The 26944-nt window shown below is 63.1% G+C and overlaps 1 protein-coding gene across 1 annotated transcript in view; it reads right to left on the bottom strand.

The window, feature by feature from the left end:
• The window catches only part of SHANK3 (SH3 and multiple ankyrin repeat domains 3), a gene marked incomplete at its 5' end in the record, with an annotated part of 288033 nt that overhangs the window by 69543 nt on the left and 191546 nt on the right, over positions 1 to 26944 (bottom strand). Inside the window, one exon of the mRNA XM_084268006.1 lies at positions 6339 to 6421. Coding sequence (XP_084124132.1) covers positions 6339 to 6421 — 83 coding nt within the window. The remainder of the gene's footprint in view (positions 1 to 6338; positions 6422 to 26944) is intronic.

Genomic DNA, 26944 nt, shown 5'->3' with positions numbered 1-26944 from the left:
CCAGGTTTCCCTTAGAGCTCCGGAGTGAAGACACCACTGGTAACACTGCAGGTGTCAGCCTGGTGTGTGACACAGTCCCAGAATCAGACTGGTCTGGGCTGGGAGGGACCCCAAGGGTCCCAGAGCTCCAGCCCCCTGCCACAGGCAGGGACACCAACCTCCAGGCCTGGAGCTACACAAGGTTGCCCAGGGCCCCAGCCAACCTGGCCTTGGACACCCCCAGGGACGGGGCACCCACCCCCTCTCTGGGCAGCCCCTTCCAGCCCCTCACCACTCTCTCTGCACAGAACTTCCCCCCAGTCTCTCCTCTGCCCCTTCCCTCCTCCAGCTTCACTCCAGCCCCTTGTCCTGCCAGTCTCTGCCCTTTACCAAGCCCATTCGCCTCCTGTTCCTGGGGTCCCTTCAGGGACGGGGAGGCTGCAGTGAGGTCCCCCCACAGCTTCTCTTCTCCAGGCTGACCCAGCCCAGCTCCCTCAGCCTCTCTCCATAGGGGAGCTGCTCCAGCCCCCTGAGCATCCCCGGGGCTCCTCTGACCCCTCTCCAACAGCCCCACATCCTCCTTGTGTTGGGCCCCAGCTCTGGACACAGGACTCCAGCTGGGGCCTCCCAAGGGCAGAGCGGAGGGGGACAATCCCCTCCCTGTGATGTGCTCTGTCTGAACACCTCCAGTCCCAACTTCTGTCTGTCCTGAGGGCCACCAAGTGTCCCAGCACCCCTCTGCACAGGAGCCAAGTTCTGAAACCACCAGCGAGCTCCTCCATTTCCATGGAACTCAACAATACCAGCACTGCATCCCAAAACTTGCTGCAGGGCTTCAGGACAACCTCCCCTCTGCCCCAGGCCCACTGCTTGGAGCGTGCTGCCCCCACCACAGCCCTCCTCATGCCCCCCAGGGCCGTGCAGGGCAGCAGCCGCGGCCCTCAGACCCCCACCAGGTCAAGAAGCCCCAGCCCCAGGCGCTGCACAGCACCAGAATGGCTGGCAGAGGCTTCTGAGCCTCAGGACTTGGCTCCAAGCACTGGGTGGGAAACGAAGCGACGACCCCCTCAAATATCCCACTGACTCCCATAGCTCCAGGCACCTCCAGTGTGTGGGGCGGGACCACCAGCCTCATCCCACAGGATCACCGGCCTCATCCCACGGGATCTGACCGGCAGCCGCAGTGCCAGTCGCCCTGTCTGGTCTTTACAGACTCACAACCATCTGATGCTGAACATGGAACTCCAACCCCCCTGCGGAGCCAGCGCTGCACAAGCCGAGTGGGAGCGTGTGGAGCGAGAGACCCTCCCCAGCCCCAGCCCCAGCCCCAGCCCCAGCCCCGCGGCCCCGGGCTGGCACTTTGGTCACGAGCGGAGACCTGTTGGTGTCACCGTCTAGCACAGGGACCGACACCAGACGGGCACTGAGGGGCAGAGAGGCCACGGCAGGCAGGGGAGAGCAGGAGGCCTGGGGAGGCCATGGCTGGCAGAGGAGCACCGTGTCTGACATGGTATAGAACACCCAGGGGTCTCCTGGAGAGAGTCCAGAGGAGGGACAGGGATGCTGAAGGGGCTGGAGCATCTCCCCTGGGAGGAAAGGCTGAGGGAGCTGGGGCTGTTCAGCCTGCAGAGAAGAGCCTGAGAGGGGATCTGATCACTGGGTGTCAAGAGCTGAAGGGTGGGACCCAGGGGCCATGGGCAGCCTCTGCTCAGTGTCTGTGGGGACAGGACAAGGGGCGATGGGCTCAGGCTGGAGCCCAGGGAGTTCCCCCCAATGTGGGGAAGAACTTCTTCCCAGTGAGGGTGAGGGAGCCCTGGGACAGGCTGCCCAGGGGGTGTGGAGTCTCCTTGTCTGGAGAGATTCCAGCCCCATCTGGATGCCGCCCTGTGCAATATGAGCTGGGGAGCTGCTTGGGCAGGGGGGGTTGGACCCGATGAGCTCTCGAGGTCACTTCCAACCCCTGTGATTCTGTGATTCTATGAGCACTGGGAAAGCCCAGGGACACCATGGCCAGCAGATGAGCACCAGGAAGGCCCAGGGAGGCTGTGGCCGGTAGATGACCAGTGGAAGCTGGCAGATGAGCACCAGGAGCTGGCAGATGAGCACCAGGAGGGCCCAGGGATGCTGTGGCTGGCAGATGAGCACCAGGAGGGCCCAGGGATGCTGTGGCTGGCAGATGAGCACCAGGAATGCCCAGGGATGCTGTGGCTGGCAGATGAGCACCGGGAGGGCCCAGGGATGCCATGTCCATCAGATGAGCACTGGGAGGGCCCAGGGATGCCATGCCCAGCAAATGAACACCAGGAGCTGGCTTCTGCCAGCACCAGGAAGGCCCAGGGATGCCATCGCTGGCAGATGAGCACCGGGAGGGCCCAGGGATGCTGTGGGGAAGCCGTGGTGCTGGGGCAGGCAGAGTGACGAAGGGCCCTTGCGCCAGGGAGCAGCAGGATCTGGGGGGTGGGAGGAGCACAAGCCTGGAGGGCAGGTCTGCATTCTGCACCAAGACAGGGCAGGGGGTGATGCTGGTGAAGGGCTCACTTGGCTGGAGGGCTGGGGTAGGGCGGGGGAATAAAACACTGATGTCCTGGGAAGCAGCAGGAGCAAACGGAGCCCCACAGTGATCAGCACAGCATCGTCTCCCCAGCAGTGTAGATCACAGAAGCAGCCAAATCAACACTGCCAAGGGTCAGGGGTTGAACTTGGGCTGGAGGAATCCCAGCCATGGATCCAGGCTGGGAGAAGAGCTGCTGGGGAGCAGCCCTGCTGAGAATGAGAAGGACCTGGGGGTTCTGGTGGGGGAGAAACTCCCCCTGAACAGCAGTGGCTCCTGCAGCTGGGAAGGGCAATGGGATCCTGGGCTCCATCAGCAGAGGGGTGGCAGCAGGGACAGGGAGGGGATTGTCCCTCTCTGCTCTGCCCTCCCCAGCTGGAGTCCTGTGCCCAGAGCTGGGGCCCAACACAAGGAGGATGTGGGGCTGTTGGAGAGGGGTCAGAGGAGCCCCGGGGATGCTCAGGGGGCTGGAGCAGCTCCCCTACCTATGGAGAGAGGCTGAGGGAGCTGGGCTGGGTCAGCCTGGAGAAGAGAAGGCTGTGGGGGGACCTCACTGCAGCCTCCCCGTCCCTGAAGGGACCCCAGGAACAGGAGGGGAATGGGCTTGTTAAAGGGCAGAGACTGGCAGGACAAGGGGCTGGAGGGAAGCTGGAGGAGGGAAGGGGGAGAGGAGAGACTGGGGGGAAGTTCTGTGCAGAGAGAGTGGTGAGGGGCTGGAAGGGGCTGCCCAGAGAGGGGGTGGGTGCCCCGTCCCTGGGGGTGTCCAAGGCCAGGTTGGCTGGGGCCCTGGGCACCCTTGTGTAGCTCCAGGCCTGGAGGTTGGTGTCCCTGCCTGTGGCAGGGGGCTGGAGCTCTGGGACCCTTGGGGTCCCTCCCAGCCCAGCCCAGTCTGGGATTCTGTGATGCCATGAACTGGCTGGGGAACAGGATTCCTCTGCCCAGGGAGCTCAGGGTTTGCTGTGGCCACGTGAGGAGCAGCCAGTGCATCAGCTCCAGCAGGTTGCAGGGACGGCCCCAGGGAGGTGTGTGTGAGTGTTTATGAATCACCCAGCTCAACGCAGCGCCGGGCTGTGTGCAGGTCAGCCAGGACCAGGGAGGCTGCTCCAGCCCCGGCACAGAGGGCTGGCTGAGCTCAGGGTGCCCCAGCCCAGCGATCCCCCTTCAGCACCTGAGCACAGGTCTGTGCTCCCACGGGTGGAAGGCGAGGGTGGTTCCTCATCAGCTCATCACTTCCCGTCACAGCGCTGAGCGGAGGGGCTGCTACACCCCCCCCCACCGCCCCCGCTACCCCCCCATTCTCTGAGGCAATGGCTGCAGGCAGGTCCTGTCCCTGGGAGCTGCAGCTCGTCTTCTGCAGGGACCAGTGTCCCAACGCCCAGCTGGGGGGACTGGGACACCACCTCCTCCCAGTACCGGGCCGAGGTGGAGATGAGATGGACTGGGCTGGGTAGGACTGGCTCTCCAGGGTGGTGGAGGGTGGGCTCTGCCAGGGGCAGCTCCCACAGGGCTTGGGACAGAACCGACCCTCGTTGAGGCAGGCAGAGGCCGTGCAGGAGCCTCTCCACCCTCTGCAGCACGGAGGGCAGTGTCCGCTGAGCATCCTCCACTCCAGCCTCATTCATGACAGCCCCCTCCCTCTGCAGGGGCTCTGCCGTGCTCTGGGCTCCCCCGTTTCCAGACCCCCGACCTGCTTCACCCCACAAGACCTGAAGTGTTTGCACCGAGTATCTGAATGAAGCGTGAGACCGAGTCCCAGCGACCCCCCAGCCTGCACCCCACGAAGGAGCTCTGAGCAAGTACAGGGGGGCCCCAGAGCCACCTCTCTGTGCAGAGGATGCTGCTCCCCACGGGGCTGCAGCAGAACCCCCAGCACCCCGTCCCCGGCAGCAGCACCGCAGCCCGTGCCTGCCTGGGGTGAGCTCCTGAGCTCTGCAGCCACACGCTGCTCAGTGCAGCAACTCCCTCAGCCAGAGCCACCTCCCGCACCCCTCACGCCCACCGCCGAGCCCCCTCCTGCCAGACAGAGGAGACGGAGCCCACCGAGGCTGAGCCAGGAAAAGGGCAGGGGAGAGGAAACGGGGCAGAAGGCGCCGCGTTTTCCCTCCCACGGCAGCTGCCAGTCTGATCCTGCAGGGAAAGGGATGCCATTTTGAGCCCTGAAGTTTCACTTCACGTTACACAGCCTGATGCGAGCAGCACAGGGACAGCCATGTGTGTCACACGCAGGGGAAGGGGAGAGGGGAGAGACAGCGACCATATTCCGACAGGGATGCACACCCCCCTCCCCGGGCACGCAGCCCTCGGGCAGAACAAAGGCAGTTCAGCAACCCCCATGGGAAATCACACCCCAGATCACAGCCCAAATCACACCCGAGAGCAGAGCCCAAATCACACCCCAGATCAGAGCCCAAATCACACCCGAGATCAGAGCCCAAATCACACCCCAGATCAGAGCCCAAATCACACCTGAGAACAGAGCCCAAATCACACCCTAGATCACACCCCAAATCACACCCAAGATCACCCCCAAGATCACAGCCCAAATCACACCCAAGATCAGAGCCCAACTCACACCTGAGATCAGAGCCCAAATCACACCCTAGATCACACCCCAAATCACACCCAAGATCACCCCCAAGATCACAGCCCAAATCACACCCCAGATCACAGCCCAAATCACACCCAAGATCACAGCCCAAATCATACCCCAGACCAGAACCCAGATCACCCCCGAGATCACAGCCCAAATCACACCCCAGACCAGAGCCCAGATCACCCCCGAGGTCAGAGCCCAAACCAGCAGAGCCCCATGGAGCCCCGTGAAGGAGCGGCACTGCCAGGCGAGCCGGCATCGCCGGCACCGGCTGCCCTCCTGCACCCCCCAGCCTCGGTGCAGGGCGGCGATGGGAGGCTGCACCGCGGCACCGCGGCACCGGCAGCTGCACTGCCGAGACCCCCTCGCCTCCCCCAGCCTCCAGCCCGGCACTGCTGAGAGGGGACCCTCCAGCCCGACCCGACGCGAGCACGGGGCTGAAGCCCTCTCTGGACACGGGCACCTTCATTCCCAGTCCCCGGGGACCCTCTTTTTATAGCAAAACAGTCAGTTTCTGGCAAGAGGAGCCACAGCAGCGACCCAGCCCGAGGCACCGGCTGCCTGAGCACAGGTGATCCCGGGCTACACCGGCAGCGAGCCCCAGGCACGAGCTGCCGGGCAGCACCGGGGCGAAGGCACGCTGGCAGTGCAGGACAGACGTCTGCTGGTCTGTCCTCACGCTGGGGCTGAGCCCAACACTGCCAGGGCTGAGCCCAGCACTGCCAGGGCTGAGCCCAGCACTGCCGGGGCTGAGCCCAACACTGCCAGGGCTGAGCCCAGCACTGCCAGGGCTCCCACGAGAAGCCCCCCGGCTCCACACGGTCACGGTGCAGCCAGACACTCCAGGCATTAAGAGCCAGAATCCATCAGCAGAAGCAGGGAGTAGGTGGGCCCTGCCCCACGGGGCTCACAGCTGCACCTGGCACGGGGCACGGGCACTTCACCCCCCAGGAGATGGGCACAAGTGGGAACTCCACATTCCAAGCTCTGGGTACCGGTATCAGCACCGCAGGAGCCCCCAGAACGTGCCAGAGACACGGTGCTGTGTGTAACCGGAGAGGAGCTGCACTCACACTGCCCAGGAGAACCCCCAGAGACCCCCACACGCAGGGGCTGGCAGGAGGCTTGGGGCAGCACCCCGAGCACCAGCCAAGGTGAGGAGAATGAGCTTCCCCCCCTCCCCACAGCCCCAGGAGCGAAAGCAGCAGCCCTTACCTTTGGCCCCTCGCAACACAAACCCGAATCCCTCATGCTCCCTCTTCTGCAGCACGGCCGTCTTCTCCTCAATGATGTAGTCACTGGGCAGGAAAGAGCACAAGAGAATGATGCTAGGGTTAGATTTCAGCACCATGCTGCCAGGCGGAGGTGGCCTTTGTGCCTGTGACAAGGAGACCTCTTCTCATCCACCGTCTCATCTCAGCAAGGAGTTGGGCACAATCTGCTTCCTTCCCTCCCTCCCTCGCCCAGAGTCACAGCGAGGAGACGAAAGCTACTGTCCCTCAACGTGCAGGTGGAGGAGAGCCCCGGCTGCCCGGGCCACCCTTCTGCCCACCGCTCCCCTTCGCAGTCACCTGCATACGCACGCAGGGAGCTTACAGACCCCACTCTGGGCTCCCCTTTAAATGATGCCCGTAGCGTATGACTGGCGAGCGGGGCGGCCGGGCAGAGGAGGCGCGGGGGGAGGCAGCCAGCCAGCCATCCGGGCAGCAGCTGGCTCAGCCCTGCCGCTTGCCTCTCGCACGGCAAAAATCAGACGCTGGACAAAAGGAGAGGTGCCTCGGCGGCGCGTTCCCGGGGAGGGAGAGCGGCAGAGTTCAGATCCTCATCCCGGCGCTCCGGTCTTCTCTTAAGAATCCCCCCCAGCGTTGCTAGGCAACGGTCTGTCATTCGCAGAGGGGGGACGCATGGCATTGTCCCAGTTTGACGACGATGCTCCCCTGCCCTCCGCGGCGGCCGGGCGAGCGGCGCGGGGAGGAATCCGGCCGGGCAGCTCCGTGCGCGCCCCGGCCACCCTCGCCCGTCCACCACCCCACCTCTATGTGCGCCGGGAGGGGCGGGGGGCGCGCGGGGAGGGGGCTTCTCTCAGCAAACGGGAGCTCAAACGCAGCCCTGCAGATCCCTCCCAGCAGAGCCGCATGGCTGACATCAGAGTGGAATTAATCAGGGGCCCCGGTCCTTCTCTCTCTCTCTCTGGCGGGGAAGGAGCTTTGCACACCCGGCCAAAACCCAGGGGGTGGAGAGGGAGCGATGGCGATGGCGACTGGCCTGGACCGGGGCACGTGCAGCCAGCGCTGGGGAACAAAGCCCCGCGCACGCCGCACCGCCTGGGCACGCAGCGGGGAGGAGGAGGAGGAGGAGGAGGAGGAGACGGCCGTGGCCGGGCGCTGGCACAGCGCAGGCTGGGTTTGCACACTGCGGTATGAGGGGCCCCAACATGCGCGCTGCGGCCGCCGCAGGCAGGCACACGCCCCGCCGGCACGCGCGTCGCACGCGCCCAGCCCAGCCCAACTGAGCCCAGCCCAACCGAGCTGAGCCCAACTGCACCGAGCCCAGCCCAACCGAGCCCAGCCCAACCGAGCCCAGCCCGGCCCAACCGAGCTGAGCCCAACTGCACCGAGCCCAGCCCAACTGAGCCCAGCCCAACTGCGCCCAGCCCGGCCCAACCGAGCTGAGCCCAACTGCACCGAGCCCAGCCCAACCGAGCCCAGCCCGGCCCAACCGAGCTGAGCCCAACTGCACCGAGCCCAGCCCAACCGAGCCCAGACCAGCCCAACCGAGCTGAGCCCAACCACGCCGAGCCCAGCCCAACTGAGCCCAGCCCAACCGAGCCCAGCCCAGCCCAACCGAGCTGAGCCCAACCATGCTGAGCCCAGTCAAACCGAGCTGAGCCCAACCAAGCAGAGCTGAGCCAGGCTCAGACCAACCAAGCTGAGCCCAGCTGAACCAAGCCCAGCCCAACCGAGCCGAGCTGAGCCCAACCTAACCAAGCCCAGCCCAACTGAGCCCAGCCCAACCTAGCCCAGCCTAGCCCAACTGAGCCAAGCCTGCCACCTCCAGCCCCTCGCTGCAGGGAAGGGGTTGCTGGCTGGGACTCAGGATGCGCACTCCGCATTGCCCGCATCACCCTACATCACCCTGTGTCACTCTGCATCACCCCGCATCACCCCACATCACCCCGTATCGCCCGCATCACCCCACATCACCCTGTGTCACTCTGCATCACCCCGCATCACCCCACATCACCCCACGTCGCCCGCATCACCCCACATCACCCCGCGTCACCCTGCATCACCCCGCATCACCCCACATCACCCCACGTCGCCCGCATCACCCCACATCACCCTGTGTCACTCTGCATCACCCCACATCACCCCGCATCACCCCGCATCACCCCACATCACCCCACGTCGCCCCGCATCACCCCGCGTCACTCTGCATCACCCCACATCACCCCGCATCGCCCGCATCACCCCACATCACCCTGTGTCACCCTGCATCACCCCACATCACCCCACATCACCCCGCGTCGCCCCGCATCACCCCGCGTCACTCTGCATCACCCCTCGTCGCCCCACCAGGACCCCGCCGAACGCAGCAGGGTGGGGAGGGGGTGGGTGTTTCTGGGCAGGAGGCGATGGGGTCTCGGTGCTGCTGTGTGACTGCCCAGGCTGTGTGAGCTCCAGCAGCCACGGCTGTGACCAACACACGGCTGCATCCCACCCACAGCCAGCATCACCCGCCCGGCTGCATCCCCAGGCGTCCCAACCCCTTCCCGTGCTTCTGCCTTCAACACCCCCCAGTCAACCACGGGACCATGAAGGTGGGAAAGGACCTCCAAGACCACCCAGCCCAACCACCCCACCCACACACGTTCTTCACTACACCATGTCCCCAGGCACCTCACCCGACCCCTCCTCGAGCACCCTGAGGTGCAGTTCCCAGACAGGCAGCTGGAATCACCCCTTTGTTTCCCAGACCCAGGGAAGGTGACTACAGGCGCTGGTACAGGCGGCAGCTGCAGGTACCGAGGCACCTGGGAGATGCCTGTGGAACCTGTGGCACCACACAGACCTTGATGCCTCGGGCTTCCCTGGCAGCTCTCCTTGCACCACAGCTGTGGCTGGGCTCAGGCATCACCCACCCAAAACAGGTGGCTGAGAACCCAGCGACTCCAGAACCGAAGTACCAAGATGGGGAGAAACTTCCCCAAAACTCCGAGCGCCGCTTTAGAGGGGGCGGCTGCTGTCACACAGTCATCCTGCATGTCACATTTCCCACACCTTGCCTGGCTTTGGGAAGCAGAGCTGGAGGTGCACATGTTCCTTGGGATGAGTGTGACGCTCCCCTCCACGCTGAGACCCCCCCCATCCCCAGCACAGAGCATCCTGCTGCACACAGGTCGGTATCCCCAGTGCAGTGATGCCCGTGTCACAGGGGCCAGGCAGCCTCACACCCTGATTCCAGCCTCACACCCTGACTCCTGTGTCACAGGGGCCAGGCAGCCTCACACCCTGACTCCTGTGTCACCCTCCCCTGAGCCCTGCTGCCACTCCGGGGAGGACAGCGCCCCTGAGCCACCCAGGGGGGACAGTGCCCCTGAGCCCTGAGCCACCCAGGGGGGACAGTGCCCCTGAGCCCTGTGCCACTCTGGGGGGACAGTGCCCCTGAGCCCTGAGCCACCCAGGGGGGACAGTGCCCCTGAGCCCTGTGCCACTGCCCTGGCCATGGGCAGGTGAAGGACATGGAGAACACCCCATACCTCTCTCTCTTCCCGTGGGGCCTCCGGGGTGGTTTCATCCACACAGGAACCTGAGGAAACTCTTGACAAAGCTGCCTGTGCTCTGCAGCAGCTCCACTTCCCCCGGCCTCCCCCACCCAGCCTCAGCTGCCAAGGCTGCCTGCAAGAAGCTGAGCCTTAAATAAGTCCAACCTGCTGCTGCTCGTACCCAGAGTTATTCTGCCTTCGGTTCCTTCCACCGCCGCTGAGTTATTCCTCCTCCGAGGAGTAAACTGGCAAGCAACACCTTACCTCAGCGCCTGACTCCGTCAGAAACAAGAGGAAAACTCCCCAGCAGCCGTTCTGCCCCTGACAGCCCAAAAATATCCGTGTGGAGCGAGGTGGGATGTGCAGGAACGTTGGGCTGGGATTTGTTTTCGCTCACTCGCTTCCGCTCTGCCGCCCAGAGGGATCCATGGAGCTCCACTGAAAGGGTGAGCCCCCCCTGCCCCAAGACCTGTACCACAGCGCCTGTGATCAGCTCACAGCGCCTGTCGCCAGCTCACGTTGCCTGTCACCCGCTCACAAAGCCTGTCACCGGGCCACATCCCCTGTCACCAGCTCACAGTGCCTGCTGCCAGGCCACATTGCCTGTCGCCAGGTCACAGAGCCTGTCACCCGCTCATATCGCCTGTTGCCAGCTCACAGCGCCTGTCACCCGCTCACATCGCCTGTTGCCCTCTCACTCCAGGGCCAGGCCCAGGGGAACGGCCTCCAGCTGCAGGAGGGGGATGGAGAGGGGCTGGGGGGCAAGAACCCCTCCTGGGGAGGGGGGAGGCCCTGGCACAGGGTGCCCAGAGGAGCTGGGGCTGCCCCGGGACCCCTGGCAGGGCTCAGGGCCGGGTTGGGTGGGGCTGGGGATACCCTGGGCTGGGAGGGGGAGTTGGAACAAGAAGATCTGTGAGGTCCCTTCCAGCCCAGCCCAGCCCAGCCAGTGACTCTGGAGGCACCTACAAACCCTCAGGCCCCAAACCGAGCCCAGCTGGACCCCTCCCCGTGTGGGCACAGCCGCAGCACCCGGCTCTGCAGATGGGTGTGTATAAAAAGGGACACCGAAAGGTCCCTGCGTGCTGTGAGTGGCACTGTGGGGGAGCAGAGACACCCGAGCTGGCACCCGTGGCACTGCTGGAGCTCCGGCGCAGCCAGCCTGGGCGGGCGATGCGGCAGCGTTACCAGGGACCTGGGATAGTGTCATACCAAAAAATAACCCCATTACTCACTCCTTATTCCTGTCTACGTAAAAATAGGAACTTCCAAAAAAATAAGATGTAGTAGGGAGCTATTCTAGGGGAGCCCAGGGAGATGAAGCACAGTAAGGGTGTGATACTGCTGCGACATCAGGGCTTAAACCCATTTATGATCCCAGTGGGGAAGATCCCCTCGGGTTCCCGGCCGGCTCATGGTGCCCTTTGTGGAGCTGGTGGAGTTAACGACACAGAGGAGGAGAGCAGAGCTCCTCTGGATGACACAAGGTCTCCTGGAGCATCTTGCTGCTTGTTCAGGGTCAGACCTTCTCCTAGATTTTCTTCCATGGAATCCCAGAGTGCCCAGGCTGGAAAAGCCCTTGGAGCCCCTGGAGTCCAACCATCCCTGTCCTGTGCTGCCCCAGCTCCCTGAGCACCTCATCTCCCCTCTGTTCAACACCCCCAGGGCTGGGGACTCAGCCCCCTCCCTGGGCAGCCTGTGCCACAGCCCCACAACTCTGCCAGGGAAGAACTTTGCCCTCCCAGCTGAGCTGACCCTGCCCTGGGGCAGCTTGAGCCCATTGCCCCTCGGCCCAGCTCCTGGCCCCTGGCTGCAGAGACCATCGCCCACCTCTCTGCACCCTCCTGCCAGGGCAGGGCAGGGCAGGGCAGGGCAGGGGGGAGAAGGGCTCCCCTCAGCCTCCTCCTGCCCAGGCTCAGCACCCCCAGCTCCCTCAGCCGCTCCTGGGAAGCTTTGCTGCTCTCCAGCCCCTTCCCCAGCCTGGTTGCCCTTCTCTGCACTCGCTCCAGGACCCCCATGTCCTTCTGGTGCTGAGGAGCCCAGAACTGGACCCAGCACTCCAGCTGCAGCCTCCCCAGTGCCCAGCCCAGGGGCACAAGCCCCTCCCCAGCCCTCCTGGCCACGCTGGCTCTGACACAAGCCAGGCTGCCCTTGGCCTTCCTGGCCCCCCGGGCACACTGCTGGCTCCTGGGCAGGCTGAGCTCACCCCACACCCCCAGGTCCTTCTCCCAGCAGCTCTCCAGCCGCTCTGCCCCAGCCTGGAGCTGCCGGGGGTTGTTGTGGCCCATGGGCAGGACTCTGCCCTTGGCCCTGGTGAACCTCATCCCCTTGGGCTCAGCCCATGGCTCCAGCCTGGCCAGATCGCTCTGAAGACCCTCCCCACCCTCAGGCAGATCAACACATCCTCCCAGCTCTGTCACTTGCAAACTGACTGAGGGAACATCCAATCCCTCCATCCAGGTGATTGATAAAGATGTTGAGCAAGACTGGAAAGCAAATTAGAGACAATTAATGGACGTGGCGCTTGACGAGGGCGAATCCCTTTACCAGCTCCGGCTACAGCTGAACCCAACAGCTACTCCTGGGTCCTGGCAACACTGTCACAGGGAGAACGAGCTCTGACCCGACATGGAAACCTGGCAGGTAGAAGAACTGGAGCTTTTTCTGGGCCTGGGGCAACTCCCTGAGGTGCCTGAGCAGCATCTGCAGTGGGATGTCCCGGGGAACCTGTGCGGATGCACAACACTCAGGTAGGTCATCGAATCCCAGAACCCCAGCCTGGTCTGGGCTGGGAGGGACCCCAAGGGTCCCAGAGCTCCAACCCCCTGCCACACGCAGGGACACCAACCTCCAGGCCTGGAGCTACACAAGGTTGCCCAGGGCCCCAGCCAACCCGGCCTTGGACACCCCCAGGGACGGGGCACCCACCCCCTCTCTGGGCAGCCCCTTCCAGCCCCTCACCACTCTCTCTGCACAGAACTTCCCCCCAGTCTCTCCTCTCCCCCTTCCCTCCTCCAGCTTTAATAAGATCTGAGCAAGGATGATGCTCATCCCAAAAAGCAAGGATCAGGAAGATCAAAGGGTGTATAAAATGGAGCAACTCATCTTTAATTCCCAGGAAAAATCCTCTAACAGGCAACACAAGAGTTTAATAACTCATCGAGAAAGGAAGAACGTGATAAACAGCAGGAGGATCTGAGAGAACTGACTGAGCTAAAGGGGCTGAGCTGCTGCTCGAGCAGAACGGGCTCTGGGAGATGGGAAAGGCTGTGACACCCATCCCGACCTCAGCGAGGATCCGGGATGCTCACCAGGCACCCAGGGAAACCAGGGGGAGATGAGGTGCTGCAGGGTGAGGGGCTGCTGGCTGGGAGGGACTCGCAGACCCAGGGAACTGCAGGGCTTGGAAGGGACCTCGAGAGGTCGTCGAGTCCAACCCCCCGGGACTGGAGGTGGATGACCTATCAAACTGGACTTCACTGGGCTCTGCCCTGGGACCAGCTCCTTGTTCTCACCCTTACAAGGACGTAGCAGGGAGTGAACATGGTCAGCTTGGAAAGGATCCCACCTGAGAGGGCAGCAGCTCGCTGGAAGAGCAGATGTGGACTCGTGTCCCTGGAGAAGGAGCTCCAAGGCAGCAGGGGAAGGGTGAGGTCCTACGGTCAGGGCTACAGCAGCAGGAAGAGCAGCTGGAGGAGGTGGGGATGGGCAGCTGGCTGGTGGGGAGGCTGTGAGCCCCATCCTGGACTCGGGACACCAGCAGCCGTGCTGGGAGACTGACTGGAGAGCCAGGGACTCTGGCACCTGGTTAACCGTGGGCACCTACCGGGAGCCAGGGGCTCCGGGCTCCTTTCGGCCTCTGGAGAGTTACGGAGTGGAGTCAATGGAGCCGCGAGTCACCGGCACCCCTGGCTCCAGCCACCGCACACCCCGAGTCACCGGCACCCCTGGCTCCAGCCACTGCACACCCCGAGTCACCGGCACCCCTGGCTCCAGCCACCGCACACCCCGAGTCACCGGCACCCCTGGCTCCAGCCACCGCACACCCCGGCCCCGCGGCGAGCCAGGGCTGAGAGCACACACCTGCACAGTGAGCAGACACCTGCACAGTGAGTAGACACCTACACGGTGAACAGACACCTACACGGTGAGCAGACACCTGCACAGTGAGCAGACACCTGCACAGTGAGTAGACACCTACACAGTGAGTAGACACCTGCACAGTGAGCAGACACCTACACAGTGAGTAGACACCTACACAGTGAGCAGACACCTGCACAGTGAGCAGACACCTACAGAGTGAGCAGACACCTACACAGCAAGACACCCACAGCACAGTGACGGGAACCGCGTCACGGCAACGTGACAGCTGCCCAGCTCCCAGCACCACACTGCCAGAGGGGTGAGGGGCAAGAGGGGTGTCCTGAGCGGGGCACCTGGAAGGTAAAAAGCCTGTGGAGGGTCCTGCCCCAGGGAGGAACAACCCCCAGCACCAGTATGGGGAGGGGTGACCTGCTGGGACCCAGCGCTGCGGGGAAGGACCTGGGGGTCCTGGTGGCACCAAGCTCCCCGTGCCCAGCGCTGTGTCCTCATGGACCTGGGGGCCTTGGGCAGAGCATGGCTGGGGGGTGCAGGGGGGGTCTGTTCTCCTCCCCTCTGCTGAACCTCAGCTGGGGCTGGGATCCCAGTTCAGGGCAGACTGGGAGCTGCTGGGGAGAGGCCAGGGAGGGTCCGAGGATGAGGAGGGGCTGGAGCATCTCTGGGGGAAGGGAAGAGCAGACTGGGAGGGGACCCCATCGCCACCCCCCCTGTCTAAAGGGGGGTCAGGGGAGGGGCCAGACTCTGCCCAGTGGGGCCCAGCAACAGGACAAGGGGGAAAGGGCACAAACTGGTCCGATCCTGCCCAGCTGCTGCCTGCAGAAAGCATCCTGCCCACAGCAGGGTGATGGACAGTACTGGTGAGTACCTGGGGCACCGACGGGGCTCTGGCCCCAGAACACGTGCTGCTGCCTGAGTCTTCTTGGACAAACTTGCTTCTCCCCCAGAAGAGCCGGGCAGGGCAGGGCAGCTCCTTCCCCGGGCTCGGGCTGGCCCTGGCCATGGCTGGGCTTGTCCAGCAGCCTCCGAGCCTCCGGAGCACGGTCACCCCACGGAGCAGCCGGGCAGCGACACAGCCATCAGCTGGCTGGCACTTCCCTTCCTGCCCCTCGCGTCACGGAGCGGATGAAGCTCCAGGACAGAGATCACAGGTCACCCGTGGCTTGTACAGCCACGGCCAAGCCTCTGGCAGGAGCCAGCCGGGAAGAGGCGTGTCCTGGAGGTCTGGGCATGGCTGGGCTGGTCGGTGTGTGGGCACAGCATCCCCTGCAGCGACGGAGCCGGGAGAGAGACAGGGGATGCGGGCAGGCTGCGGAGCCTGCTGCCACAGGGTGCTGCTGCCACAGGGTCCTGCTGCCACAGGGTGCTGCTGCCACAGGGTCCTGCTGCCACAGGGTCCTGCTGCCACAGGGTGCTGCTGCCACAGGGTCCTGCTGCCACAGGGTCCTGCTGCCACAGGGTGCTGCTGCCACAGGGTCCTGCTGCCACAGGGTGCTGCTGCCACAGGGTGCTGGTGCCACAGGGTCCTGCTGCCACAGGGTGCTGCTGCCACAGGGTGCTGCTGCCACAGGGTGCTGGTGCCACAGGGTCCTGCTGCCACAGGGTGCTGCTGCCACAGGGTGCTGCTGCCATGCGGTCCTGGTGCCATGTGGTCCTGGTGCCACATGGTCCTGGTGTCATGTGGTCCTGGTGCCACGTGGTCCTGGTGCCACGTGGTCCTGGTGCCACGTGGTCCCAGGTGCCACACTGTCCTGCTGCCATACGGTCCTGCTCCATGTGGTCCCCACATGGTCCTGCTGCCACACGGCACAGTTGCCACGCAGCCCCAATGCTGCCACATGGTCTTGGGTGCCACGTGGTCCTGGGTGCCACACAGTCCTGCTGCCACATGGTCCCCACGTGGTCCTGGGTGCCATGTGGTCCCCACACAGTCCAGCCTTCCCATGGCACAGCCAGCACAACACCTCGGGCAGGGGAGGGACCGCAGCGGGTCAGACCCAGCGTCTCGCCTCCAACGCTTCCCGAGAGCAGCAGCCTGGCAGGGGAGAGGAGCAGCCCTGCTGCTCCTGGCCGGAGCCCCGCAGCCAGGTCAGGAGTCAAACAGGGACAGCCCTGTCCCAATTGGGAAGTTAGATCTCCGCTGTGGATGAGGAATCCCCTGGGGATGTGGGTGATGGTGGTGCCTCTGCACCCAGGACTGCCGGGTCCTCAGAGGGGGCGGGAAAGGAGCCTGTTCCTGCCCGTGACTGCGCCCGAGGCGCTGATTGCCATCACCGAGATCTTCTGTTTAATTCAGGCAGGAGGCAGCTCATCAAGGCACTGATTAGCAACTACGTCAAACTGACAGGTGGGAAGCAGCTCTAGCTCCAGAAGAAACCATCCTCCAGCTGCACACCCCCTCTGCCAGCGCAGCAAGGCCCTGGGAGGATGCGCTGGCTGGGACCACGGCCCCTCCGGCACGGGGCATTTCACACCCCAAGCCCAGGTGAAACGCAGGCTGTGAGTGCCAGAGGAATTCTGACCATCAGGTACTGCAGGGAGCCAGGGTGGAAGGCACTGGAAGGCACTGGAAGGCACTGGAAGGCAGCGTCTTCCCCAGTCAGACAGGGAAGGTTTCCACAGGAGGTTTCCAGCACTGGGTGTGTTTTGCTTGAAGTCAGTGAGCTGGCAGCCCCCTGGGCACAAACCACAACACTGAGGCACCACAGCTCATGATGGCAACGAGAAGCCCAAGAGGTCCAAGCACGTTTTGCCCAGACCCCAAGCTGGCTGTGATGCTGTGGAAGCTGTGAGGACCTCGCTGTGAACACCCAGCAGCTCTGACTCCGGCTCTTCGAGGCTTCAGCAGTCACACACTCTTCTAGGCACAGCAGCCAAGCCCCTGGCACAGCCAGGGTTGTATTTACACCGGCAGAAGGACGCTGTCTGTCCAGGCTCCTCATCCTCACCCTCCCAAAGAGGCATCACAGCCGCACAGGATCTGACATCCAGCTCCTGCTGCCCCCAGACACACCACACCTCACACCGACGGCGGCCGCGCAGCACAGAGGGGTGAACACGGTCCCTGTCCACGGGCAGAGGGGTCCGGACCAGCCTCCCAGCCTCCCCTCCCCGCAGCACACGGTGCTAAGGGGGCTCTGCTAAGCAAGGGGGTGGGACAGGCTCTGCTCCACGCTCGGTGCTGCCGAGTCACTGGGGTCACCGTGGGAATCGTGCTCCACAGAGGCGACTGTTCAGAGCTGCTGGGCTGTGCAGACACACAGGGACAGACACGGTGACGCACAACAGCATCCTGAGCCTCAGGACGGCTCGTGTGTGTGCACAGGACTCCCTGCCTGTGTTTGGAGGGGCGAACAGCCACCAATGGCATCAGCGGTCAGAGGTACCGGGGAGGGGCTGGTGACACCCAAAATCTCCCTTCACTTACAGAAAGGAGGTTAAGAATTCCTGTGCCAGCCTCTCAGCCCGTACACCACACGTGTTCCTGTCTGAACAACGAAGTCCCAGACAATCCCAGTTCCACAACGGGGATTTGCTCCATCCTCAGCAAGGGAGACAGATGGAGACCTGGTACGGGCACCGCGCTGCAGCCGCCCTCCAAATAGATGCTGCAGATTAAGGAAGGGCAGGGAGAAGCTGCTGTGGCTGAACCGTGGGGAAAGTGAGGTCCTTAAACCCAGGAAAACATCTCCTGTAAAGCCGAAACCGAACGGGGAGCACGGGGAGGACGCAAAGCTCTCACAGGCTGGACACAAGAACACGGTGTGAAGCTGAACAGCACTGGTGGAACAACCTGCAAAGGCTTCCAAGCCAACACTAGATCTGTTTTCCAGCAGTTACAGGGCAGGAAACCCCCAGAGCTCATTGGGGAGCAATGCCCAGAGAGAAAAGGGCTGGGGCAGGAACTGGACATGTCACAGGAGGTTCCCCCTCCAGAGCCCATCAGCAGCCGGCCCCGAATCAGCAGCATCTCTACCTGTGGTTCTGGAACACGGGGAGGCAGGAGCTGGCAGCACGAGCGAGGGCTGAACCGCTGCATGGCCAGAGGGACCAGCCCGTGGGGGAAAGAGCAGAGACCTGGATTATCTGACCACAGAAAACGTCACTGAAGTCTGCTTAGACTGGGGGGCATCAGGAGTGTGGGCAGCAGGGCACAGGAGGGGATCCTCCCCCTCTGCTCTGCCCTGCTCAGGCCCCACCTGGAGTGTTGTGTCCAGGTCTGGGCTCCCTGGGATCAACCAGCCAGGGATCTCCTGGGGAGAGTCCAGAGGAGGGACAGGGATGCTGAAGGGGCTGGAGCATCTCCCCTGGGAGGAAAGGCTGAGGGAGCTGGGGCTGTTCAGCCTGCAGAGAAGAGCCTGAGAGGGGATCTGATCACTGGGTGTCAAGAGCTGAAGGGTGGGACCCAGGGGCCATGGGCAGCCTCTGCTCAGTGTCTGTGGGGACAGGACAAGGGGTGATGGGCTCAAGCTGGAGCCCAGGGAGTTCCCCCCAGTGTGGGGAAGAACTTCTTCCCAGTGAGGGTGAGGGAGCCCTGGGACAGGCTGCCCAGGGGGTGTGGAGTCTCCTTCTCTGGAGAGATGCCAGCCCCTGTCCTAGGGACCCTGCTTGGGCAGGGGGTGGGACCCCATGGGCTCTGGGGGGCCCTTCCCACCCCTGTGACTCTGTGATTCTGTGATAGATTTCCAAAAGCACCTGACAAGGCCTCTCACCACAGCCTCCCAGGGAAGCTAGGAAGCCCTGGGAGAAGAGGAAGGTTATTACATGTTAAATTTGCCAAAGGGTTTAAAATAAAAGCAAACACTTGGATTTCCCATCAGCAGAAAGGTCAGCGGCCGCCCCGCAGGGATCGGTGCCAGGCAGAGCCCTCCATGGCTTAGCAGAGGAACAAGAGGTTTGCTGGCAGTGCTGACTTACTCTGGGTAATAAAGACGAGGAAAACTGTGAGGAGCTGCAGCCTGCAGTGGAGCTGCAGCCTGTGGAAGGAGCATCCATGTCACACAGCGGCTGGGTGCCTGGGCTCCTCACCCCTCCTGAAACACCCACCCTAAAGCCCGTGGCCACACGTGCTGCTGCTCTGAGGCCATCAGCCCACCCCAGAACCTCAGCTGATGAGGGAACGTGCTTGAGTTGGAACTGATTGTGCAGAGTCTTCATCAGTGGGGGCAGCACTGGTGAGGGAGGCATCCCTCTACCCTGTGAGCGGCTGCGACTCGGGGTCCGGCCAACGTACTCCTGACTCAGACTAAATCGGAAGGGCGATGGGATCCTGGGCTCCATCAGCAGAGGGGGGGCAGCAGGGACAGGGAGGGGATTGTCCCTCTCTGCTCTGCCCTCCCCAGCCGGAGTCCTGTGGCCAGCGCTGGGGCCCAACACAAGGGAGATGCTGTGACAGGGGCTGGAGCTCCGGGACCCTTGGGGTCCCTCCCAGCCCAGCCCAGCCTGTGGCTCTGTGATTCACCGGGCCCCGCACTGGCCACCGCAGAGGGGACCTGTCAAGGGGCCGGTCCCGCAGGGCGAGACACGTCGTGTGCACCCGGCGGGCAGGTCTGGGGCGCGATCGTCACACGAGCCCGAGCCGGGTCTGCTGGGCTGCCGGCAGCGGCGGGACAGGCGGCGGCTCCGCCCGGGCTGGGGGGCGCGGGGGGCAGAGGCGCCGCCGCTCCCACCCGCTTGGGCCCCGCCGGACCCCCTGCTCCCCCCGGCCCTGCCCGGGGACTGGCGACGGGGACAGGAGGTGGCAGCACTGACCGTGCCGAGGCTGGAGCGGCGGCAGGAGCAGTCACACCGACCCCGCACCCCAGTTACACCAGACCCGGCATCCCAGTTACACCAGACCCGGGCATCCCAGTCACACCGACCCCGCACCCCAGTTACACTGGACCCGGGCATCCCAGTTACACCGACCCCGCACCCCAGTTACACCGGACCCCGCACCCCAGTTACACCGGACCCGGCATCCCAGTTACACCGACCCCGCACCCCAGTTACACCAGACCCGGCATCCCAGTTACACCGACCCCGCACCCCAGTTACACCGACCCCGCACCCCAGTTACACCGGACCCGGCATCCCAGTTACACCGACCCCGCACCCCAGTTACACCAGACCCGGGCATCCCAGTTACACCAGACCCAGGCACCCCAGTTACACCAGACCCAGCACCCCAGTTACACCAGACCCGGGCATCCCAGTTACACCGACCCAGCACCCCAGTTACACCAGACCCGGGCATCCCAGTCACACCAGACCCAGCACCCCAGTTACACCGGACCCAGCACCCCAGTTACACCAGACCCGGGCATCCCAGTCACACCAGACCCAGCACCCCAGTTACACCGGACCCAGCACCCCAGTTACACCAGACCCGGGCACCCCAGTTACACCAGACCCAGACACCCCAGTTACACCGGACCCGGGCATCCCAGTCACACCAGACCCAGGCACCCCAGTTACACCGGACCCAGCACCCCAGTCACACCAGACCCGGGCATCCCAGTCACACCAGACCCAGCACCCCAGTTACACCGGACCCAGCACCCCAGTCACACCAGACCCGGGCATCCCAGTCACACCAGACCCAGACACCCCAGTTACACCGGACCCGGGCATCCCAGTCACACCAGACCCAGCACCCCAGTTACACCGGACCCAGCACCCCAGTCACACCAGACCCGGGCATCCCAGTCACACCAGACCCAGGCACCCCAGTTACACCGGACCCAGCACCCCAGTCACACCAGACCCGGGCATCCCAGTTACACCAGACCCGGACTACACCAGACCTTGCATCCCAGTTACACCAGACCCAGACATCCCAGTCACACCAGACCCGGCACCCCAGTTACACCAGACCTAGGCATCCCAGTCACACCAGACCTGGGCATCCCAGTCACACCAGACCTGGCCATCCCTCCATGCCAGGGATCATCCTTGCTGCAGACATGGCAGGATGGCTCCCTGTCTGTCTGTGTGCAGCCCTGGAGCAGCCTGACCTCAGGGCTGGGGTCGGGGATGGGGGCACTGTCTCCCATGATTGGAGCTCTGGCACAGCATGTTGTGCTCTGGCACTTGCAGCGCTGCCCCAGGGGGAGCACAGCCATTCATGGCATTGCTGAGAAGTGGTAAGGGTCCCCCCTGAGTCACCTCGTGAACCAGCTGGTGACAAGAGGCACTGGAACTCATCCCTGAGTTGCCAGGACAGCGAGGGAGCTGCTGCAGCATCGGGTCCTGCACGTGTGGCACAGGACTCACAGACATCAAATAATCTCTGCTGGGCTCTCAGAGAATTAGAATCATATCATAGAATGATAGAATGGCCTGGGTTGGGAGGGACCCCAAGGGTCCCAGAGCTCCAACCCCCTGCCACAGGCAGGGACACCAACCTCCAGGCCTGGAGCTACACAAGGGTGCCCAGGGCCCCAGCCAACCTGGCCTTGGACACCCCCAGGGACGGGGCACCCACCCCCTCTCTGGGCAGCCCCTGCCAGCCCCTCACCACTCTCTCTGCAAAGAACTTCCCCCCAGTCTCTCCTCTCCCCTTTCCCTCCTCCAGCTTCACTCCAGCCCCTTGTCCTGCCAGTCTCTGCCCCTTAACAAGCCCATTCCCCTCCTGTTCCTGGGGTCCCTTCAGGGACGGGGAGGCTGCAGTGAGGTCCCCCCACAGCCTTCTCTTCTCCAGGCTGACCCAGCCCAGCTCCCTCAGCCTCTCTCCATAGGGGAGCTGCTCCAGCCCCCTGAGCATCCCTGGGGCTCCTCTGACCCCTCTCCAACAGCCCCACATCCTCCTTGTGTTGGGCCCCAGCTCTGGACACAGGACTCCAGCTGGGGCCTCACAGGGCAGAGCAGAGAAGATCCCCCAGGCCGCCCCACACTGCAGCCTCCATCACTGCTTCCCCTCTGCTCTCACATTTCCATGCCGTGCTCATGATACCCAATAATCTGCACAACTCTCATCCCCACACAGCAGCTGTTTCCCTTGGGCCTGACACGTCTCCTCTCTAATAATTACCAGTAACTCGTTACTGTAATTAAGGACAACTCGGAGTTAAGGCGCTCCGGCTCTCACCATATATTTTGTCATCTCTGTTTAGAACATGAACACTGGGAAACAAAACCTCTCCTTAGCTCTGCTCTGCTGGGATCCTGCCCATGGTGGGTTTCCAACCAGCCCAGACACGGTGTGAGGAGCTGGGATTCCACATCCACCCCCCGCGACAGGGACCCGGCGCTGCGGCGGCGCGGGGGGAGCGTCGCTGCTCCCGTGTTCTGCTGCTCCCTTGCTCTGCTGCTCCATTGCCCTGCTGCCCCCTTGCTCTGCTGCTCCCTTGCTCTGCTGCTCCCTTGCCCTGCTGCTCCCTTGCTGTGCTGCTCCCTTGCTGTGCTGCTCCCTTGCCCTGCTGCTCCCTTGCTCTGCTGCTCCCTTGCTCTGCTGCTCCCTTGCTCCCTTGCCCTGCTGCTCCCTTGCTCTGCTGCTCCCTTGCTCTGCTGCTCCCTTGCTCTGCTGCTCCCTTGCTCCCTTGCTCTGCTGCTCCCTTGCTCCCTTGCTCTGCTGCTCCCTTGCTCTGCTGCTCCCTTGCCCTGCTGCTCCCTTGCCCTGCTGCTCCCTTGCTCTGCTGCTCCCTTGCTCTGCTGCCCCCTTGCTCTGCTGCTCCCTTGCTCTGCTGCTCCCTTGCCCTGCTGCTCCCTTGCCCTGCTGCTCCCTTGCTCTGCTGCTCCTTCACTCCATGGCTGGCTGCACCGAGAACCCTCCAGCGCAGGCGGTGATGGAGACGGGAACCATCCAGCGTCAGCCGTGGCCGGCACACGCCGCTCTCCACAAGGCACCGAGTTTCGCTCAGCCAAGGGGTCGCTTCCCTGTGCCCCCCCTGCCCCCAGACACCCTTCCTTGTCCCCCCTCCTGCCCCCAAACACCCTTCCCTGTGCCCCCCTGCCCGCAGACACCCCAAGTCCCTCTTTTGGGACCCGCTTCCAGAAACACATCTACGCCTTCCACCCCCCTGCTGACAGCGATGCCGCCTCTCCCCAGCCCCAGGCGTTCTGCCACCCATAGGAATCATAGAACCCCAGACTGGGCTGGGCTGGGAGGGACCCCAAGGGTCCCAGAGCTCCAGCCCCCTGCCACAGGCAGGGACACCAACCTCCAGGCCTGGAGCTACACAAGGCTGCCCAGGGCCCCATCCAACCTGGCCTTGGACACCCCCAGGGATGGGGCCCTAGGAAAGCCCCTAAAAACGACACACACGGCTGTGGAAGAACATCCCAGACCCACCTCTGAGCAGGGAGGTGGCCAAGGAGGAACACAGGTCATTCCCCCGTCCTGGGATCGCTCCTGGGGCACTCGGCCCCTGGCTCCAGCCACGCACCCCAAGGCCCCTTGGCTGGACCCCGGCTGAGCGCTGCTGTGGCAGAGCTGATGCTCGTGTTTCAGGGGAGGGGTCTGCATCAGGACCCAACACGGCCACGCACGCTGTGCTCAGCGAGCTGCTCGTCACAGCACGGAGCCCACAAGAGGCAGCAGAGACGATGGGACCCTGACACCAGCGTGTGTGGGAGAAAGGGACCACCCGCTGCCCGTCCAGATGTGCCCCCAGAGCTCCCAGGCACGGCTGCAGCTCGAGGCAGCTGGAGAACATGTGGATCCAGAACCCCCTGTTCCTGCAGCTGATGAAAAAGGGGGAAGCCAACTGACTGCCAACCAAGGCAGCAGCCCCTGGAAACCCACCCTCACCTCAGCCAAGATGATTCCGCATCCCCATCGCTCCTGTTCAGGCTCTCGACAAGCAGCAGAGGGGGGGATACACCAGAGGCCCCCTGGGATGCCAGGGGATAGTGAGACACAAAAACTCACGGACACCAGGTTGGAAAAGCCCTTGGAGCCCCTGGAGTCCAACCGTCCCTGTCCTGTGCTGCCCCAGCCCCTGAGCACCTCATCTCCCCTCTGTTCAACACCCCCAGGGCTGGGGACTCAGCCCCCTCCCTGGGCAGCCTGTGCCACAGCCCCACAACTCTGCCAGGGAAGAACTTTGCCCTCCCAGCTGAGCTGACCCTGCCCTGGGGCAGCTTGAGCCCATTGCCCCTCGGCCCAGCTCCTGGCCCCTGGCTGCAGAGACCATCGCCCACCTCTCTGCACCCTCCTGCCAGGGCAGGGCAGGGCAGGGCAGGGCAGGGGGGAGAAGGGCTCCCCTCAGCCTCCTCTTGCCCAGGCTCAGCACCCCCAGCTCCCTCAGCCGCTCCTGGGAAGCTTTGCTGCTCTCCAGCCCCTTCCCCAGCCTGGTTGCCCTTCTCTGCACTCGCTCCAGGACCCCCATGTCCTTCTGGTGCTGAGGAGCCCAGAACTGGACACAGTAAAACAAATAAAACTCACATCTAAGTGTGATGTCACTCCTCTGACTTCACACACACGTGTTTGTCTGCTCCAGTTTACACAGGGAGGAAATGAAAAGGGTTTGTATACAAGGAGCACACCAGGAGAACCTCTGGGATGGTACCAGGAACAGGAATGGGCTGATGGTTGATCCCTGCACCCTGGGAGCGGCTGTAGGAGAGGAAAGAACCCAAAGGCAGCAGAGCTGCATGGAGAGCAAAGGATGCTACTTTCCAAAGGAAAAGTGACCCAAGGGATCACCAGCCTGGAAGTTAATTAGCATCTCTAAAGCCATGGCAGGGGAGCCACCCCCTCCCAGAGCATCCCAGAACCCCAGCGGCCACCAGCGCCGGGTACCACAGGAGAGGGAGGGATGCACCAGCTGAGTCGCTTCTGCCCTGCAGCCTGAGTAGTAACTTACACCCACGAGGAGTAATTCTAAGCCCTGTTGTGATTTGGTAGCCTGGTGCTCCTGCTGTGCACGTGGCTCAGTGTTCATACCTGCAAATGGATGTGGGCAGCGCATGGGCAGCTCCCCGGGCTGTGGGAGGCTCCGGAGGCAAAGGGCAGCTCAGCCCTGGGAGCTGAGGTTACCCAGGGACCTTGTGACCGAGTGCAAAGCCAAGGGAAAGTGTAATGGGGACACAGGAAGAGCCAAGCTACGTGTGACTGCCCCTTCTCACTCACAGAATCACAGAGTCCCAGGGGTGGGAAGGGCCCCCCAGAGCCCATGGGGTCCCACCCCCTGCCCAAGCAGGGTCCCTAGGACAGGGGCTGGGATCTCTCCAGAGAAGGAGACTCCACACCCCCTGGGCAGCCTGTCCCAGGGCTCCCTCACCCTCACTGGGAAGAAGTTCTTCCCCACATTGGGGGGAACTCCCTGGGCTCCAGCTTGAGCCCATCGCCCCTTGTCCTGTCCCCACAGACACTGAGCAGAGGCTGCCCATGGCCCCTGGGTCCCACCCTTCAGCTCTTGATCCCCAGTGATCAGATCCCCTAGACTGCACACTCCCATTGTATGAGAACAGAAAACATCTCTGCTAATTCCTGCCTATCTATTTAACTGCTGTGAGCTGAAGAAGTGCTGGAGGGAAGAACATTTAACACTGTTATTTAAATCTCATTGGTTTACAATGATCTGATTATCTTCTGCCCAGAAGGGCAAGAACAGGAATTCAACTCCAACCAGAAGGGAAACACCACCAGGTTCACCAGGAAGATGCTGTGAGAAGCTGCACCAGCTCCCAACTCCAGTTCCTGCAGCCAGGGACACACAGAGAAATGGGACCATCTCCTGCAGTGCCTCGACTGCTTCTGGAAACCAGCACGATGACCTGGCCCCACTGCAGGAATTCCTGTTTCCCTTTGCTCACACCCCTTGAAGAAGCAGTACCAGGGCTTGCAGCGACATGGGAGGGCTGGAGCCACCCCCAGGGGTGCATCCCGGGGGGATGAAGGGCACAGGAAGGAGAACAAACATCAGAGACCCCCCTGCCCTGCTGGGGATGGTAACAGAATCAAAACATCCCTGACTCATGTTTGTCTAAACCCCTCATTTTCCAGCGAGGGACCTTTAAGTAACTCCCCAGACAATCTTATCCTGCCCTTGCATGAGAACCGTTCTCCCAGTGCCCGGGAGATGCTCCCACTGCCTCTCACTGCTGTGAGCTGCAGTCGTGGCCTCTTGCCCCACTCAAACCAGCACAGTGGGGGGTTCGTTCCCACTGCTGCAGCACAAACGATGCACCTCAAGACTGGTACCATGGGCTCGCTCAGCACAGCACCTCCCTGTGCCCAGGACCACTGCTGAGCTCAGCAGGATGTCTGTCTGCTGGACTGGGAACCCCCCTGTCACCGCTGGGTTTTACACCACGCTGCTGCTGCTGAGTGATGTTCAGCTCCAGAGCCACCCCAGCTGCCCACCCTCTTCTCCCTTTTGCTCTCTCCTGCATTTCACAGCTGATTTACTTCTCTGCAGCCCTGCTAATCTGAACTTCTCCTTCCTGGGTTGCACCTGAGCATTCCCAAACAGTAGTTCCTATCCCTCAGGACGACTCTGGATTCCCATCCTGCCCAGAAACTCACGGCGACTCACAGGGGGCACGGGCCTCCTGCCCTCACCACCAGGGATCCTTGCCCAGGGAAGGGGAGGGGGATGCCTGTCCTGCTGCTTAAACACTCTGGGAGAGGAAGGTCACAGAGGTGCTGAGCGTTTCCCTTCTGCTCCTTCCCTTCTCCAAGTCATCAACCAGCAGTACCACTGCTGTGACGTGCCCAGAGCTGGGCCAGGGACCCCAGCGCACGAGTCTCGGTGCACGGGGAGGGTCTGGATGCAGGGGATGGGTGATGCCTTAGGGAGTGGTGGGAAGTCAGGGATGTTTTGCCGTGGAAGAGATGTTTTTTCTGCACCAAGCCACCAGTTTAACCAGGCAGTTAAAGAAAGACCTTTTGTTGCCAACACCCAGAGCAGGCTGCCCCTCACAGCGATGATGAACACGTCTCCATGGGTGGTTCTACTTCTGTGCTTCCCTCATAACCTGCAGAGCACCAGATGCACAACGAGCTTGTGATTCACCTGACTTAAACGACTGGTTC

Source organism: Gallinula chloropus (genome assembly GCF_964237585.1).
Source record: "Gallinula chloropus genome assembly, chromosome: 1".
In the NCBI taxonomy this organism is placed as follows: Eukaryota; Metazoa; Chordata; class Aves; order Gruiformes; family Rallidae; genus Gallinula; species Gallinula chloropus.
This window is presented reverse-complemented; position numbering and strand designations above follow the sequence as displayed.